Source organism: Chelonoidis abingdonii, chromosome 5 (assembly GCF_003597395.2).
Source record: "Chelonoidis abingdonii isolate Lonesome George chromosome 5, CheloAbing_2.0, whole genome shotgun sequence".
NCBI lineage: Eukaryota > Metazoa > Chordata > Testudines > Testudinidae > Chelonoidis > Chelonoidis abingdonii.
Genome location: NC_133773.1, coordinates 141,878,539 through 141,894,779, shown reverse-complemented (window position 1 = coordinate 141,894,779; position 16,241 = coordinate 141,878,539). Strand labels below are relative to the sequence as shown.

The 16,241-nt window shown below is 50.3% G+C and overlaps 1 protein-coding gene across 1 annotated transcript in view; it reads right to left on the bottom strand.

Annotated features, from left to right (window-relative positions):
- Window positions 1-1,149: 1,149 nt before the first annotated feature.
- The window catches only part of FBXO41 (F-box protein 41), a 34,960-nt gene continuing 19,868 nt past the window's right edge, over window positions 1,150-16,241 (bottom strand). Inside the window, exons 8-12 of the mRNA XM_032764866.2 lie at window positions 10,638-10,733; window positions 9,108-9,226; window positions 8,492-8,650; window positions 7,105-7,220; window positions 1,150-5,730 (exon numbers count right to left, since the gene is read on the bottom strand). Coding sequence (XP_032620757.1) covers window positions 5,668-5,730; window positions 7,105-7,220; window positions 8,492-8,650; window positions 9,108-9,226; window positions 10,638-10,733 — 553 coding nt within the window. The 3' untranslated portion in view covers window positions 1,150-5,667. The remainder of the gene's footprint in view (window positions 5,731-7,104; window positions 7,221-8,491; window positions 8,651-9,107; window positions 9,227-10,637; window positions 10,734-16,241) is intronic.

Sequence of the window (16,241 nt, the reverse complement as noted above, 5' to 3'; positions counted from 1 at the left end):
AAGAGTAAATAACACTTCCTTATTTACTTTCTCTATACCTGTCATGATTTTATAGACCTCTATCATATCCTCCCTTAGCCATTTCTTTTCTAAGCTGAAAAGTTCCAGTCTTATTAATCTCTCTTCACATGGAAGCTGTTCCATACCCCTGATCATTTTTGTTGCCCTTCTCTGTACCTTTTCCAATTCCAATATATCTTTTTTGAGACGGGGTGACTACATCTGCAGGAACTGAAAACCATGTTCCTTGCAGGTTCCCCCAGCTTCTCCATCTTTCATCCCAACTGTGTCCCCTCCATTGAGGGAGCAGGGTGGCCACATGTTTAGGGAGAAAAACATAGCAAGTTGGAGTAGTAGGAGACAACTGATCTTGTATGTTTCCTGCCTTCCTGTAAGCGAAGCCTTGATGTAAGAAGCCAGGCCCTGCCACCTGTGAAATAGGCCCTACCCCTGTAAATAAGACCCCGCCCCTCATTGCAAATAGTCCATTGCGTGAGGAACTGCAGGAATCCCAGATGAACACAAATCCTCCCTTGGAATATGCAGCCAGAAGGGACCCCCTGCAGCAGGATTGCTGACAGCTCAGGAATAATGTTGCACCACGTGGCTTAAAGCTACCTCGTGTCATGAGTGTCTGGGCCTCCACTCCTGGCCCTGCAAAGCCTGAGAGGCAAAGAAGGTGCCTGCCCCACAATCCAGGGAGGTTGTTGAGTTTTAGCATCATAGAGCAGGTCTCCCCTGCCCTCACCGGGCAGCTTTCCCACGTTCCTCTGAGTCTGTGGCACCAGCTGGCAGGCTGGGGACAAAGCGCCCCCTCTTTCCCCACTCACAGGAAGGGAGGATTTTGCACCTGGGGCCTGGTACAATGGCTGCTCTGGGAAATGACGGTGGGTGAAAAGCCCTGACTGACCATAAACAACTTGTAGCGGAACTTGAGAGCGTTCACACAAGGGGTCTGGCTGGCCTAGAGCCCAATCCCATAACTAGTGCAAATTGCTGGGGAATTATGCTTCTGGGACAAGAACTAGCCAACACATATAGCTGATTTACCAGTTGCTTACAATGGCACCGGACAGAGGACAGTTCCACATTACCCAGCAACGTCTTGGGATGCAACAGTCCAAATCACTTTTGCATGGCGGGGGCGTGTCATTATGCTGGCTATGTGCCGGGAGGCACAATTGCCAAGGAAAGGCACAGGAGAGGAGCCCCTTTACTGTCCCACTGTGGAGCCAGCAGATGGGTGAGCAACAGGATACTTGAAATGGGGGAAAAACTAATCAGTGACTGTGACCATTGACTTTACCAACCCTGTCAATGAAGACCAGGCACACCCCATGACTTCACTACACCCTATCTAGTTAGCATGCCATTAAATACACAGATTGCCAGGTCAGCACAGAACGCTGCTCTGCCTAGCCCAATACCCTGTTTCTGACATTAATAAACCTACACCTAACACTTCCAAGGAGGAGGGGACTTCCCAGCCCTTGGCCTCCCCCAAACACTCCGTTCACTTGTGCAATGCCACCGTAGGGCAGGGGGGAAGTGGATTTCTTCCAGACCCCAGTGGGAGAGCCGGCTTATTTCCCGAAGTAGCCATTTGTTTGTGAAGATCCCCACAGTGGAGCCATCCAAAGCTCTCAGAGCTGCAGAGTGCACGGCGAAGGGCTTCCCATGGTGTGGTTAGCAAAGGATCCTGTAAACCATGGGAAAAAGAAAGAGGCGAAGAAAAATGCCTTCCCAGACGAGGAAGTGGCTACGATTAAACCTGGCATTGCTTTCCCCTCGGAATATCAGGCCACTGACGCAGCTGCCTAAAACCGTGAGTAAAGCTAAGTTTGCGTGCAAGTCTTTGCAAGATCAGGAATTTAGTAGCCTAGACCTTAGGTACCCTATTTTTGGCCTCGATGTTCAGAGCCAAGGAACAGCTCATCAGCACTGAAGGGAATTTCTCTGGTTTTCCCTGCCCTTGCAAATTCAGTTCAGCAGTTCCCATCCAAACTGCAGTGGGATCTCTTCGCAGGTTTAGGGCACTCAACTTCCGGGTTCCAAACTAGGCCCCCCCTCTAACAATGGAACGGCAGAGTCGTCCTGCCACGTCCCACTCTCTGACTCTCTTTCTGCCTCTGCAGCAGTGAGTCTCTCAGGCTAACTACACAAACCATTAGACAAAAAGTGGGTCCTTTTTGAAGTATTTGTACCATGCAACTCAGCACATGATCAGTAATGTTCCTTAGCTACTGGCTATAATGCTTTTCGACTTCAAAGCACTGCAGACATTACTGTAGCTGATCAGAAGTTATATAGACAGTGTAGCTTACGTTTCATCTTCTATGCCCAAAAGACTGGCTCGTTTGGGGTGTGTGTGCGTGCGCACATGTGGTTTCTTAATTAAAGGATTGCCACAGAACACGAAGGCACAAGTTCGAAGGACTCGAGCCCATGACCTGTTCGTTTTCTAGGTGGGGGAAGATGGCACAGCGAAGTAACAAATTCAAACCACATTACCATGATTCACAAAAGTCAAGTGAGGGGTGGAAGGCATGTGTGTCACACACAGATGAACCACATGCCACTGCACTGTGATCCACAAACAGAAAATACTATAAAAAAAAGTCTGGCTTTTCAAAACCAGTAAATAACATTTTCAAAGAATTTTCGGCTCCCCTCCTCACCCCATTCCACCCAAACCAGGAAAGAAATTTGCCACAGAACATACCTAACTCTCCCGACCTCAGATGGGCAGGCTTCCCATGTGCTATTGGTAACAGCTTGAATAGTATTCGAGGCAGAAAAATAATTGTGCTAGCAGCAAGAATCTTCAGTCTTCAGACGTGACTCTCAAATAGGATAGTCTTTTAGCATAGTGTATAAACATGCTGAGTATATAATTTTCCTTTAGTCTTTTTTGTTTTGTTTACAGAAATAAATACTTACTTTGCTTCTTTTAAGGTCATTCCATAGTCTCTGCACAATGTCAGAAGGTGACATCTCAGTTTACACGGCTTGTAGCCACTGGTCTGACTTGTGTTAAAAGGTAGCAAAATGTGGCTTTTCGGAGGCTGTGTTGTTTTCCTTTCCCCTGTATTGTAGCTTCTCTCTTTTTGCTGGTTGTGGCATCCTTTTCCCCGCTCTGCCTGTGGATTTGTTTAAAAGTCCTCACTCATTCCCCCATATTTCTTCCGATGTGGAGAGGGCAGTAAAACTAGAGTTCAACAATATGGCCAATTGTTCTTCTTCAAGAGGTCCAAGGTGACTACAAATCCCAGCATGCAATGGGTCCCACTTGATGTGGCTAAGGGGCAGGATAGTGCACTGCATACTGGGACTGGTAATCGCCTCTTGCTGCGTCTCTGGCTCCATTTTATGCACATTGTGCACAACTCCCATGCTCCTGGAAAGCTACCATCAGCTTGCGTGTCCCTGATCTACAGTTGCATGTTACAAAAGCAAACCCTAACGAACTCACTCCACTTTCACAGGAGACAAATTAAATCCAGCAGTGGGCTCGAGCCCCCTAATGACGGGATCTGGATTTCAAACACTCTTAGTTAATGGGCGCTTCAATCAGGGAGTTCGGTTCAGCCCATTACGAAGGGAAAGCCTATTTGCAAAATTCAGAGCTGGATCTGGTTTTGTATTTTGAAAGCTTGCCCCTGAAGCGCAGGGGGTTTGTGTCGGAGTTACCAGGGGCAAGGTGGTTTGGGTTGGTCTTGGATTAACTCCTAGATTCCTCCCTCTCCACACACTTTTCTTCAGAGATTGGCGCTCTCATGACACATCAGTGTGTAGGAGACTGTCCTGGATCCCACCCACTGCAAGAGGGCCAGCTTGCCCTGCTGGCTCAGGCGGCCTCCGACCATCTCTTCGTTCCTACGAAGGGGAACCAGAGAAGGTGCCACACCTATTGGTCACCTGATGAAGGGCGGATGGAGGAGGAAGGTGCCTCTGATGTTTGGAACCGCCACCTCACCCCCATCATCCTGAGAGAGACCCAACTTCAGGCGAATCCCACACTCTGTGGCTGATGGCTTCTTGATACTGGCAGCCCAGAGTGGATGATGAGTGCCACCTCCACGACCCAGGTCAGCTAGTTTCTCTGCCTCCGGAGGGCAGGACAGGGGAAGAGCACCATGGGCACGACACAGTGCTTTCACCACTGGCTAACACAGCCTCTCTTGCTGGGGCAAGGAAGCAGGCTTCTCGATCACGGCTCAAGCGTTGATTGCAGTTGAGGGGGGCTTGTTGCTTTTTAAAGATCAGAGCTGTTGCATTGCCCCGGTGATGGCAGTGCTCCTACAGGCATCACCCTGTGGCACGGAAAGCTGTTGGCTGCTTCTCTCTGGAGATGGAGTGTAACGAAACATAAATCCTCAAGAAGCCATTTCCTTTGGAAGGAGTGAGTTCTCCTATCCAGTAATAAGATCAACTTTTGCAAAAAGAACAGGTTTGGTTCAAACTGGTGCTCATGTGTAACAAATACATCAAGGGCTGCCATCACTGATCAAGGCAGGGGGCTTTGTTACCTACAGAACTGTAGATCTTTGGAGATCGGAATTTCAGCTATTTAAAGCTGGTTGGGGAGAGACGTGCCATGGCAGACGTCTGTCTGTATTCCGAACAGCAACGCTGACTCTTCTCCCAGGCACTAGTCCATCTCTGTGCCAACCACGGGCAATCTACCCCAGAACGAGCTGCCTTGAGGAAGATGGATGTCTTCCCCTGGGACGAGCCAGGGAATGCTTGTGGTGCTTGTGACGGCACAGCTGATGCCACGTGATTCCCCTGATGAAATGGTTTATTGCCTTTGCAGGAAGGGAATTTGGCTTCCTCACTGGGTGAAGAGGAGACGAGGCTGGATTGGTGTCCTAGGCGGAGGAGCTAGCTCCATGTTGCCAGCTAGCCTCCCAAAGCGTCCCAAGGGTCACGAGAAGGAGGAGCTTTGTATTTTGTGGCTGCGGTGGTTGTGCTGTTGCGGCTGCTGGCTTGAGGGAGGCACTTACCCACGTTGGGTAAATAAAAAAAAAAAGAGTGTAAAATATACAGTAAAGTGGGCCTTGCTTCACCTGGTGGCACTACCCATGCACCCTTAAAATGGAGCTCGTATGGGAGCCTGGATTCAGTCGAGCCACACATCAAGAAAGGCCATGCAGGGAGCGCCGACTTCCCCAGCGCTGTTTACCAATCCCGAGGGCGAGACCCTCAACGTATGGCCGGCTCAGGGCCTGGCTCTACCTCAGTCTTAGACTCATCCACTCCGGTGGCAAAGAGGGGGAAGCTGTGCTTGGTTGAGTCACGTGCCGAGTCACTGAGATCCCCAGCTCCCGCTAAACGAAAGCAGGGTTCAAAGAAAGAAATGTCCCCAACGCAAAGCTCCTTGGCAACAGGGTGTCCGGCCTAGTTCCTCAGGCAGAAAGTGAGCGGCCGGGCCCTCTCCAGCAGGCTGAGAAGCTACTTTGTAGCACCATCACCTCTGCGATATGTTACATACCCTGCCCAAGCGAGGAACCTTCCAGTCACTTCCAAGGCCTGCACGAGTTGTGTGCATTGGCTGGCTCTTCTGTGGCTCCGGGTTTCAAAGAAAGGGCGGACGGTGGGTTTGGTTTCACGGTCTCTGTTGCTCAGGTGGACAGAGGAGGACACGTATCATTGTTCCCTGCAGGGCTAACAGCCTCCTTCCACCTTAATGTGTAAAATCTTTGAGAAGCCGGGTCTTTTCCTCAGGGCCTGGAAGAGAAGGGCGGGAGGGTTAACTGCACGGACAGCAGAACGTAGGCATGCATTTGGCTAATACTAATGCAGAGCGAATTAATTGTATAGTGCTCTTCACCTGTCGCTCTCAAAGCACTACAAAGGAAGGGGCGTATCAGGCCAAATTCAGAGCGGGGGTAACTCCACTCACACCAATGCAGCTGACAGCAGCTCAGAATGTGTCCCCATGGACTTTACTATGTAAGAAATAGATTTTCAATGGAAAGAGAATGAATTAAACCCAATTTTCCCTCTGCAGCGTGAAGGAACCTCATCCTACCCACAACCTCTTCCATTGTATTGGGCTCCGGGCCCAGGGTGGAACCTGATAGGGACTGGACCCAAGTTGTAGCATCTCCGTTGACTTCCCCGGTGGAATGTTCAGTGTGACCGTTTGTTTGGAATGGTTACTCTGGTATTTGCCTCTGCAGCTCATTAGCACTAGAATGTAAATATTCAGACTCCCCAAGGAGAAAGGGAGAATGAAAAAAGAACCTAGAAAGACAAAGAGAAAACTCCCCCGAGAACCCAGTGCAGGAGCCCACGTCTTTGACTGCGGGGTATGAATAATTCCCCTTGATTTACACAGATCAACTAGACCCCTGCGGTACCAGAGCTGAAAGGTGAAACACCTGCACCTCCAAATAAATCCTATCAGGGGAAGATCCTATCCAGCACTGGTGGCTTGCACAGGAGAGACCCTCAAACCCTGCCCTGCAATCAAACAGTCTTCCCAAAGATCAGCCAGGGGCTGAAAGGTGGAAGGAAATCCTGGTTTGCCCTCCTCACCAGCCCTTACGTTGGATCTCATCTCGGGACAAGCACAAAGCCCGGGGAACAAGCCTGGCCCTGCAGAATATTACCTGCCCCTCATGTGCAATAAGCCAAGCCAAGAATAGGTCCAGAGTGACTCAGTTCTCTGTTCTGCATGCTCAGATCCACAAGCAAGTGCAGAGGGAAGAATGGAGCCGTCTATTACACATTTCTTAACCTTGTTGCTAATAAGGCCTGAGATCGCTGCCGCTGAAATCACTCAGAAGGTAAACAGCCCGCCTCTCAATTACAGTCGCTTCCCCGTATGCTCCTAAGGCAGAGCAGAGCGGGTGGAAATGCCCCCTGAGTATCTCCCTGTGTAGGAGTCTCTCCAACTGGTGCACAGCAGTCAGAAGGGCTCTCTTCTGGCCACGTGCCCAGTGAGTTGGGGCCATTCTGTGCTTTCCATGGCCAGGCGGGGACCTTGGGAATTGGAGCAGCCCTGAGGCCTCTGTCAATGACCTCAGTCTATTGACTTTGACTGAGCACAGGAGTCCGTGCTCAGAGTCGCCCAGGGACCAGCCTGGCACCCTTTACCTGGAGTTTGTTCACCATCTCCTCAAACATCTTCCTGGCTTCAGGGCTGTTGGGCTCCTGGAAGTAGTCCACAATGCCCACCTGCACCACAATGGACTTGAGGTTCCGGCAGACACCTGGGGCAACAGAGAGACGGCTGGGGTGCGTGACGTGCGGGGAGCAGCGCCCAGCTACCGTGCTGATCACAGCCTGCGATGGTCAGTACGGCCACAGGGACATCCGGGGCACAGGCCCTATTCACAGTCAGTGGCGCTCATGCTGTGTCACAAGGGGGACCGCGCCTTGTAAGAAGGAATGGCCCAGCCCATCTGTGCCTCATTAACAGCCTCTGGATAGGGCCCGACAGAGGGCTGCTGGGCTCTATGAAGAGCCAGAGAGGAACAGGAAGAAGCTGTGGCAGGGTGAAGCCGCAGGTGAGTCGGGGACTTCCCAAGTACAGGGAGGGCTGGGAGTGGCTTGGCAAAAGCAGGGAAGAACCAGGTTGAGAGAATCCCAGGGCAAAACACTCCAGATGGGAAGGCTGGGGACGGGTCGAGGGGAGACGAGGCTCCCTTTCTGGGAGAGCCCCCACACTGAGTATTGTTGTGAATTATGTGTAAAGATATTAGACCCAGCAGGGAAACGTTTTAAAGACTCTGCACTGGTGGAGTTTATTTAAGAAGCTCGGGAGAGGTTAAACTGAAGCAGGCCACCTGCTGAGCAACCGCTGGCCATGAGGGGGTGGTCATGGTGTTACCTGCCTCTAACTGAGTCAGGGGCATTTGAAAACCCCATCCTTGAGATAGAGAAGGCTCTCTCTTGACCTGTCCTATCCCCCTAGGTATTTATCCCAGGCCTGATCCTGCCCCCTACAAGGTTTTCGCCTGCTGTCCACTCCAGTTTACAATGACTCCAAAAATGGTGGCTCCCACCATGTCCCTAGCAGACTTTTACACCTCTCACCATTGGGAAGCATTTCTGAATATTCCACCTACAATTTCATCCCAGGATGCTTGGCAAAACTGCCTCAACCATACTCCCCACCGCGCTGAGCCGGTCAAGGCTGGAAGTGACACCTCGCCTGCGTAACACTGCTGGGGATCTGCAGCAGTGAAGATCTCTGGTCCTCACGCATGTACTGAGGACCAGATTGTGACCTCCATTACAACAGGGTAAATCTGGTGTAACTCCACGGACAAATTAGTAGAATGACTCCAGATTTCTACCAGTGTAAATGGAAGCAGAATCTGACCCGTAGCCTAGGACACCAGCACGGGGCTGCAACTCTCCAGTGACTATTTAAACTGAATGGGTTGTTTTGCCTGTTAGCTGCTCCGACACAGTCCTGCAGTGGGGCTGTGGCTGGGAGTTAAAGCGAGGCTCTGCAGAGCCGGCAGTCGCTACTCACTGTTGAAGTGCAGCAGGGCTTTGGGGGTGACAGGTGTCGAGGTCAGCACCAGCATCTCCAGGCCCTTCAGGCCCTCCCGACACACCTCCGCCGCCACCTCCTGGTTAATTTCCGTCACGTGGTCAAGTTCCAGCACCTGCAGCCGCATGCAATTCCGAGCTGGCGAGACGAAGAATATAGGGTGGGCTCGGTCAGCGCTCCCGGGAGTGGCAGGCTTAGCAGGGAGAAGCAGCCTGGGGGTGGGGTGTGGGGTCTGGCCTGAAGTTGCCTGAACATTTTGTGGTTGGGAACATGAAGGATATGATGGGAAGGGAGGTGGGGCCTGTGTGTTGGCAAATGGGGATCGGAGATGGGACCCGTGTGGCGAGGAGGCGGGGCCTATGTAACTGTCTCTTAAGACATAGTCCACACTATGAAATGTTTGAGACTCGCCCCGCCCCCGGGCTGAATGCAGCGAGTGGAAATTTTGCGGTGCCCAGGGGAATATCAGAGAATTCCTCCAATACGGACACATCATGTGACATACATATCAACTTTCCCAGCACGAGGCCACATCCTGTGCCCGTATCATGTTCTACCTCTGCTTTGCAGCAAGAGAGCGCCGATTTGCATTTACCTAAAGAAGCCAGTCCCTGGATTCCGCAGCCAGCGCCGCCGACGCCCAGTGCTCTTAAATGCGGCCAGCATCGGCCGATCATCTGAAGGCAGCGGTTGCTGAAACGTGTCGGCTGCTGGCTGCAGAGGAAGGGGGGAAAAAATGAGAAATTGATAAATTATTCCAGTTACCGTAATGTCACTGAAACACAGTCCTCCAGCATCGGGAAGAGAACTCATGGCCTTCTGCTTCAAAATGCAGGCTGCTACCATTAGAACTAAGGAAGTAACACTAGTCACAGCCTGTAGCAATAGGTCTGATACTCTGTGTGTGTTTGTCACGCTAGAAGGCAATGCATGCTCACAGGGCCTGGTGTCCCTTCCAGCAGAGGTACTGGGTACTTCAGTGGCCCATTTCTAAAGTTCTTGTCCACCTACCCAGCCACTGAAAAAAGTAATTTCCACACGTCTTGACCTGGGTGTGCCATAAGTCAGGTAGCGTTAGGGTACGTAATGGTATTACCTAACATCTACTAGGGCAAAAGAAAGGGAAGATCCTCAACTGTATGGAAAAGAGGAGGTGAATAGCCTGACCTGATTTCTACCTCCCCTCAACTGTGCTGTCTAAGTCATGCACCTATTAGCACTCAGAGATTTGTTCTATACTTTGTAAAGTGGGGAGACCTCCAGAATCTTAATGCCTGAAGATCACAGGCTTTAAAAGTGAGAGAAATTACAGTCATCTATTAAACAGCGAGACTCAACACCCTTCTGTAAACACACAAGCCCTATGGGGCTGCTATTACAAAGAGCTTTGGCAGCGGTTTGATGTTCAGAATTGCCAGGCCTTTCATCTCGGATGCATCAGGATCCTTTGCAACGTTTGCATCAGCGTTAGATGCAGTTGCAGGTGCCTAAGACTTTTTAGCCTTTATATCTAGAGACAGGGCTGAGCTTAGGTGACCAGACATCCCGATAAAATTGGGACTGTCCTGATTTTTAGGTGTTTGTCTTGTGTCCCGATCGATATTTGGTCGGGACGCAATTTGTCTCGATATTTTGCACTCCTGGGTTTTTTGGTTTTGTTTTGTTCTGCTGGCGGGACTCTGCTTTTTTTTTTTTTTTTCTGTCTCTGCCAGCAGGACTCCGGGACACCGTTTTTTTTTGCTCCACTGGTGGGACTCCCCCCTACCCCCCATGTGTCCCAATATTTTCTTCATCCCATCTGGTCACCCTAGCTGAGCTCCCCATCCCAATGTCCTCTGAGTTTGGGTCCAGGATTCTGGTTCAGCCCAGAGGGCCCAGCTATGACATTTGGATCTGGAACCCAACTTCTTCCAAGTCCAGAGGTGGAGTGGGGATGGGAAGAGGTGGGGTGGGGGCAGGGCTTGGGGTTCAGTGGGGCTTGAGCACTCCTGGGGAAAATTAGAAGCCGGCTTGGGCGTCCATGGAAAAATTTAAATCAAAATGGGGGTCCCCAGGTTGCTAACGTTTGAGAACCACTGCTCTAGACTGTCCCTCTGCAGAGTGGGTGATTTGGTGTTACTCTTACCAAGGGTGCAGCGGTGCCACTTGTAGCGAGATGATGTCCCTGCAGCCTGCTCCCAATGCCCAGATGACTTCATGGCCCACAGGGTCTGTACAGCTCCTGGAACAAGACAAAGAACCTGCTTTAATATTCTCCAGCAGAGACGCAGCCCAAGAAGTTCTTTGAAAGCTTACGGTGCCAAAGGGTGGAATTGCCTAATGTAGCATCAGCTAATCTCCATCGCCCTTGCATCTGGGAGGGGGTTGTGTCTGAAAATCCAGGCCTGGAGAACAGCAGAGGGTTAATGCTCCATATTCTTTCTGGGAAAAAAAAACAAACCAACCACCACCACCACCACCTCTTATTCTTCAGGCCATTTGTAGGAACCAAGTTCTTATCTTTTAATAGGAGAAGATCGGGGGACCATCAGGGTGACCAAAGGAAGTTTCACCTTACATTTGGCCTGTGCACACGTGGCACCACCAGAAGGAAAGAAGAGGAATTTAGCCCTGGCTTGAGTGGTTCATAGACTGAGATCCCACATCCAGGCACTGAGCTGAGACAGCGTGGGCAGCCATGTGCAAACTTCTTCTCCCTGTCCTAGCAGCGTGCTTCAATCCTGAGCGCCCTTGTGAGTGACAGGGGAACTGGAAGGTGGGGTTGGGGGGGGGAGACTATATCCGAAGGCCCATGGGGGTGCCCAGCTCTCATTGGGAGCCAATAGGAGTGGGCATCTCACTCCCATTTGTCTCGCCCTCCGAGTCGTACGAACTGTCACAGGTCTAGCCAAGTGTCCCTTAGTGGCTACTCACTCCTCACACTGCAGCTGCTGGATCACGTGTGCTTTAAGCCTCCAGGATCTGAACAGAGTCCAGTCAATTCCCTGGGCTTGGGGTCCCTCGGCATACACTGTGTGTGCAGTTCCTCTCTCCAGCACCCGCTCCTGGAGTTAACACCTCATTGTCTCCTTGCCCAGCCCCTAGAATTAGTGTCAACTCCTCAGACGCCCATTCCCCCACACCCGAGCTTAAACATCCCCTCAGCCAGAACTCCCGCCAAAGTCAAGGGGCATGTGCCATGCAATGTCCAGGCACAAGATCCCAAAACACTCTTGCTCTTTACTTAAGCTTGAGGAATATGGAGAGAATCAAGATCACGTAGAACATAACACACTTCCTGCAGTGCCCGCTCTCTAGCTCACCTGCCCCTTGGGAGACTGTCTGTATCCAGGTAGGCAGAGTTCCCCTGACTCATCAGGCTGCTCAGAAACTCCCCTCAGCTTGAGCTGGTGAAATTGGCCAAAGACGAAGACCCTGAATAGGTCAGTTCCTTTCCAACTGCCTGCGTCTCTCTCTCTCTGAGACAGTCTCCCCCCTGAGATTCCTTTCACAATCTCCTGCTTTCATCACCTTTACTTTTCCCCCGTAGGGAATTTCCACTGTCTAACCCCCAGCCTGCAGACCAACTTGCCTAAACTGGTCTCCCCACTCAGGCATCCTCTTTAGCATAACTATTGTGTGCTCATGACATGTTAGCCCTGTACCACTGCCCACTGGCATTTCAGTCCAATATGGAGGTAAAAAGGCAACAGAGAAGGTAACTAGCTCCCACATTGAAAATGAAGTTGGCAGTTGGGTAAAGATGTATAGAGAGTTCATAATCTCCCATGTATAATTTATGAATTCTGATTCCCCAAATCTCCATGCAATCCTTGGCTCTTTGAGCCTGCCAGCAAGGGTGTTAATTAGTCCTAATGGGTTGGGTCTCTCTAGAGAGTACTCTAGGGTGACCACTTCCATGTTCCTGGAATACTGGACATTCTGGCATTTGCGGGAACAGTGGGGACCTGCCCCTGCCTGCACTACCTCATACGCAGCGTGTGTGTGAGGTCATGCCAGAGGGGGTGGAGCAGTGTGCTATTCAAAATGGCGCCCTCCAGTCCAATACTGGTCAAAACTACATCCGACAAGGGATAAACGTCTCTGAAAAAGGACTGTCCAGAGTGAAGCCAGACTAGCAATCCAGACCAACAAACCAGCAGCCTCTCATGGTGTTACCAACCCCAAGTGCCACCCAGTCCCACAGAGCAATGGGAACCCCTGAGGATTGAGCCCATTCTTCTAATTTTGAATGACCCAGTTCTAAACTTCAAGCGAACCTAAAAATAAGCCAATGGTGTTATCTTGAGTGCTTGTATGTCTCCACAAAGCCGCCTGCCAAGATTCCCTTACGAGTTCGGCTCATCCTTAATTAAAACATATGAGTCATGGTGACAGGTGAACAAGCTGCCAAGCACCTCAAGCGCACATGAATATCAGGCTGCTGGAGCCATTAAAAGTGAGGAAGGACGCATCAGCAGATAAATTAAACAACAGACCGTCATCTCGCATCCCACACTCATTCATCTGCGGGCCCAGGCTCTGAATCAGGGTCTAACGCATTTTGCACAATAGGAGTGGTGCTGGAAGAGGATCCGGAGGGAATGTAGCCAGCGCTGCCATCCCAGTGGGTTGGATGTAATGTATCTCTCTCGACAGCTGCATTTTAACGCTGGAAATACTTGTAAGCTCTTCAGAGCGAGAGCCGCTGCTTGCTACATGTATGTGCAGCGCCGAACACAATGGGGCACCCATTTCAGTGGGGCCCTTTAGATGCTACCATAATACACAGAGATTATAACGGTACTCGAGGGCAACGGGGAGACTAGATAGATCAGGGATCGGTAATGGGTGACACAGCCTTTCGCTCCTAGCCATAGCAGTTTGTGTCTTGTGACCGAGAGGCAGCATGGTCTGGGGGTGAAGCTAAAGGACTGAAAACTCAGACGTTCTTGGCTCTGCTTGCAGCTGGCAGTGAGATAGCGCATGGTAAGGGGGGATTACCCCACAAAACACATGTGGCCATCTCCTCCACAGGCCGGGTCGTCTCTTTCTTGATCCAGAGAGATGCTGTCACCTAGACCAGACGAGGAAGGAACGAGATGACATCCCCCTCTCCATGGCTATATCCTGAGCTGGGAACCCAAGGTTCCTGCTCCGTGCTGTATTAATTCCCTTTCTCATTTTACTCCTCCTACTTTTTGCCTTCTGTCTAATCAGAGCCCAACTAAGCCAGCCAGGGCAGATCTAACCTCACAATAATTTTCTGTGACCAGCGTGGGAGACCCCGAGCAGCCGGGTCCTGATAAAGAAAGCGCCCTACAGACTGGGCAGACAAAAGGAAAGGCTTTGGAATATACCTGCCAGGTATATTCCAAAGCCAACGTCCAGGACCGTGTGCTCTGTGGTGCGCTTCACCTGCCAGCAACTGAACTGCAACCCAGAGAAAGAAGCTGCCTTTTCTCTCTTCCCTTTTCATATACATTTGACTTAAGAAGGAGACAGCATCAGATGCCAGCAACAGAGCCCAAGAGCTGCTGCTCAGAACCAATTTCCTTTGCCCTCCAAACAGGGGAGCTGATGCCGTTCAAGCGATTGTCAAGTTAGGAGGATATTTCTCTTTAAAAGATTCTTGCCAAGTACAGGGAGATGAAGGAAGGACAGGCCTGTGGTTCAGTTGTCAGCCAGATGCTCAGAATACTTGGGTTTGATTCCTGGCTCCGCCCCAGATTTCCTATGTGACCTTGGGCAAATCACTTATTCTCTGGGTGGAACATCACTACCTGACGCCGCAGGGGTGTGGTGAAGATAAATCCATTAAAAGATTGTGCCATGGTCTGGTACTGTGTTAATGGGGCCATGTAAGTACTGCAGATAGAAAGATGCAAGTTTGTTACAATGGAGATTAACTGACTGTTGAATGCTTTGACTGTCTCTTAAAATTCTCTCCTTATTTTTCTGTGGGTTCAATGGGTGTTTAAACTAATTTCTCGTTTCTTGGGAACAAGCCAACCCCAAGCCCTGGCCACTGGACCCCAAACCCAATTCCTTGTAATGGTGGGGCAGAAAAAGGTAACACCAACGACCCTGGTTTTACAGGGATAGTCCCTGATTTCAGTAAGAGCTGCAGATTTCTGATCATCAGGGCCATGTAGGGTCAATTTAGTAGCAACCTTAACTCGCCCCCAACTGATCCTCCCCACATGCCCTGTCATAAACATACAGCTAAGGGTAGCAGCAAATCCCTCTTTACTCTGTAAAGGGTTAATTCCTCTTTTACCTGTGAAGGGTTAAGAAACTCAGATAACCTGGTTGGCACCTGACCAAAAGGCCCGATAAGGGGAGAAGATACTTTCAAATCTGTGGGGGACGATTTTTGTTTGTGTCTTTGTTTTGGTTCTTTGAGTCAGTAAGGAACCAGGGCAGGAAAAATACACCTCCTTAAGCATATCTGGACTAAGCACCTACTATTGCAAAAATAGTAAGTAATAGCAAAGAATTGTGTTAAATTATCTTTTGGTTTTGCTTGTGAATTTTCCCTCTGCTAAGAGGGAGGTTTATCCCTGTTTTTGTAACTTTAAAGTTTTGCCTAGAGGGGAAATCCTCTGTGTTTGAAATCTTTTTGTTACCCTGTAAGGTTATCTTCCACCCTGATTTTACAGAGGTGATTATTTTATCTTTTTTTTAAATAAACTTCTTTTAAGAACCTGATTGTTTTTCAGTGTCCTAATGACTGGCGGTGGAGAGTGGGGCTGGGGATGAGGTTGATCTGTGCTCACTTTGTAACCAATTGGTTAGGATATTATTTTCAAGCTTCCCCAGGAAAGGGGGTGTATGGGATTTGGGGGATATTTTGGGGGAGGCAGGGCTCCAAGTGGTCCTCCCTAAACGTTTGTTTAAATCACTTGGTGGTGGCAGCAATACTGAGGGCAAGGAAGGAATTTGTGCCTTGGAAAAGTTTTAACCTAAACTTGTAGTAATAAGCTTAGGGGGTCTTTCATGCAGGTCCCCACATCTGTACCCTAAAGTTTAGAGTAGGGAAGGAACCCTGACATGCCCCATCCCCCAGCCGGGGTGGGAAGCAAAGAATGCAGCCTTCTTGTGAAGAGCATGAATAGCTCCTCTCAAAGGCAATCCCCTGGGCTGACTCCAACCTGCTTCAGTGATGTTTATCATGGCAGCCACAATGCGGGGACAATCCTGCAGTGCCCTGTCTGGTAAATAGAGCCACACTCCCAACCGCTGCCCTGGTGATGCTACCAAAGAGGAAGGCCCGTGCCAGCTTGCCCAGAAAGCTCCCTCTCAGCTTCTCACTTCTCCAGCCTTGCCCTCAGTGGGTAGAGCCAGGAACCAGCATTAATACGGGCTGTGCTGGGACTTGTGCTGCTGTGCCAGGAGGGGAGAGCAGCAGAGGGGCTGGGAGCAGTTCTGCAGAAAAGGACCTGGGGGTTACAGTGGATGAGAAGCTGGATATGAGTCAATAGTGTGCCCTTGTTCCCAAGAAGGCTAACCGCATATTGGGCTGTATAAGTAGAGGCATTGCCAGCAGATCGAGGGACGTGATCATTCCCCTCTATTCAACATTGGTGAGGCCTCATCTGGAGTACTGTGTCTAGTTTTGGGCCCCACACTACTAGAAGGATGTGGAAAAATTGGAAAGAGTCCACTGGAGGGCAACAAAAATGATTAGAGGGCTGGAGCACATGACTTATGAGGAGAGGCTGAGGGAACTGGGATTGTTTAGTCTGCA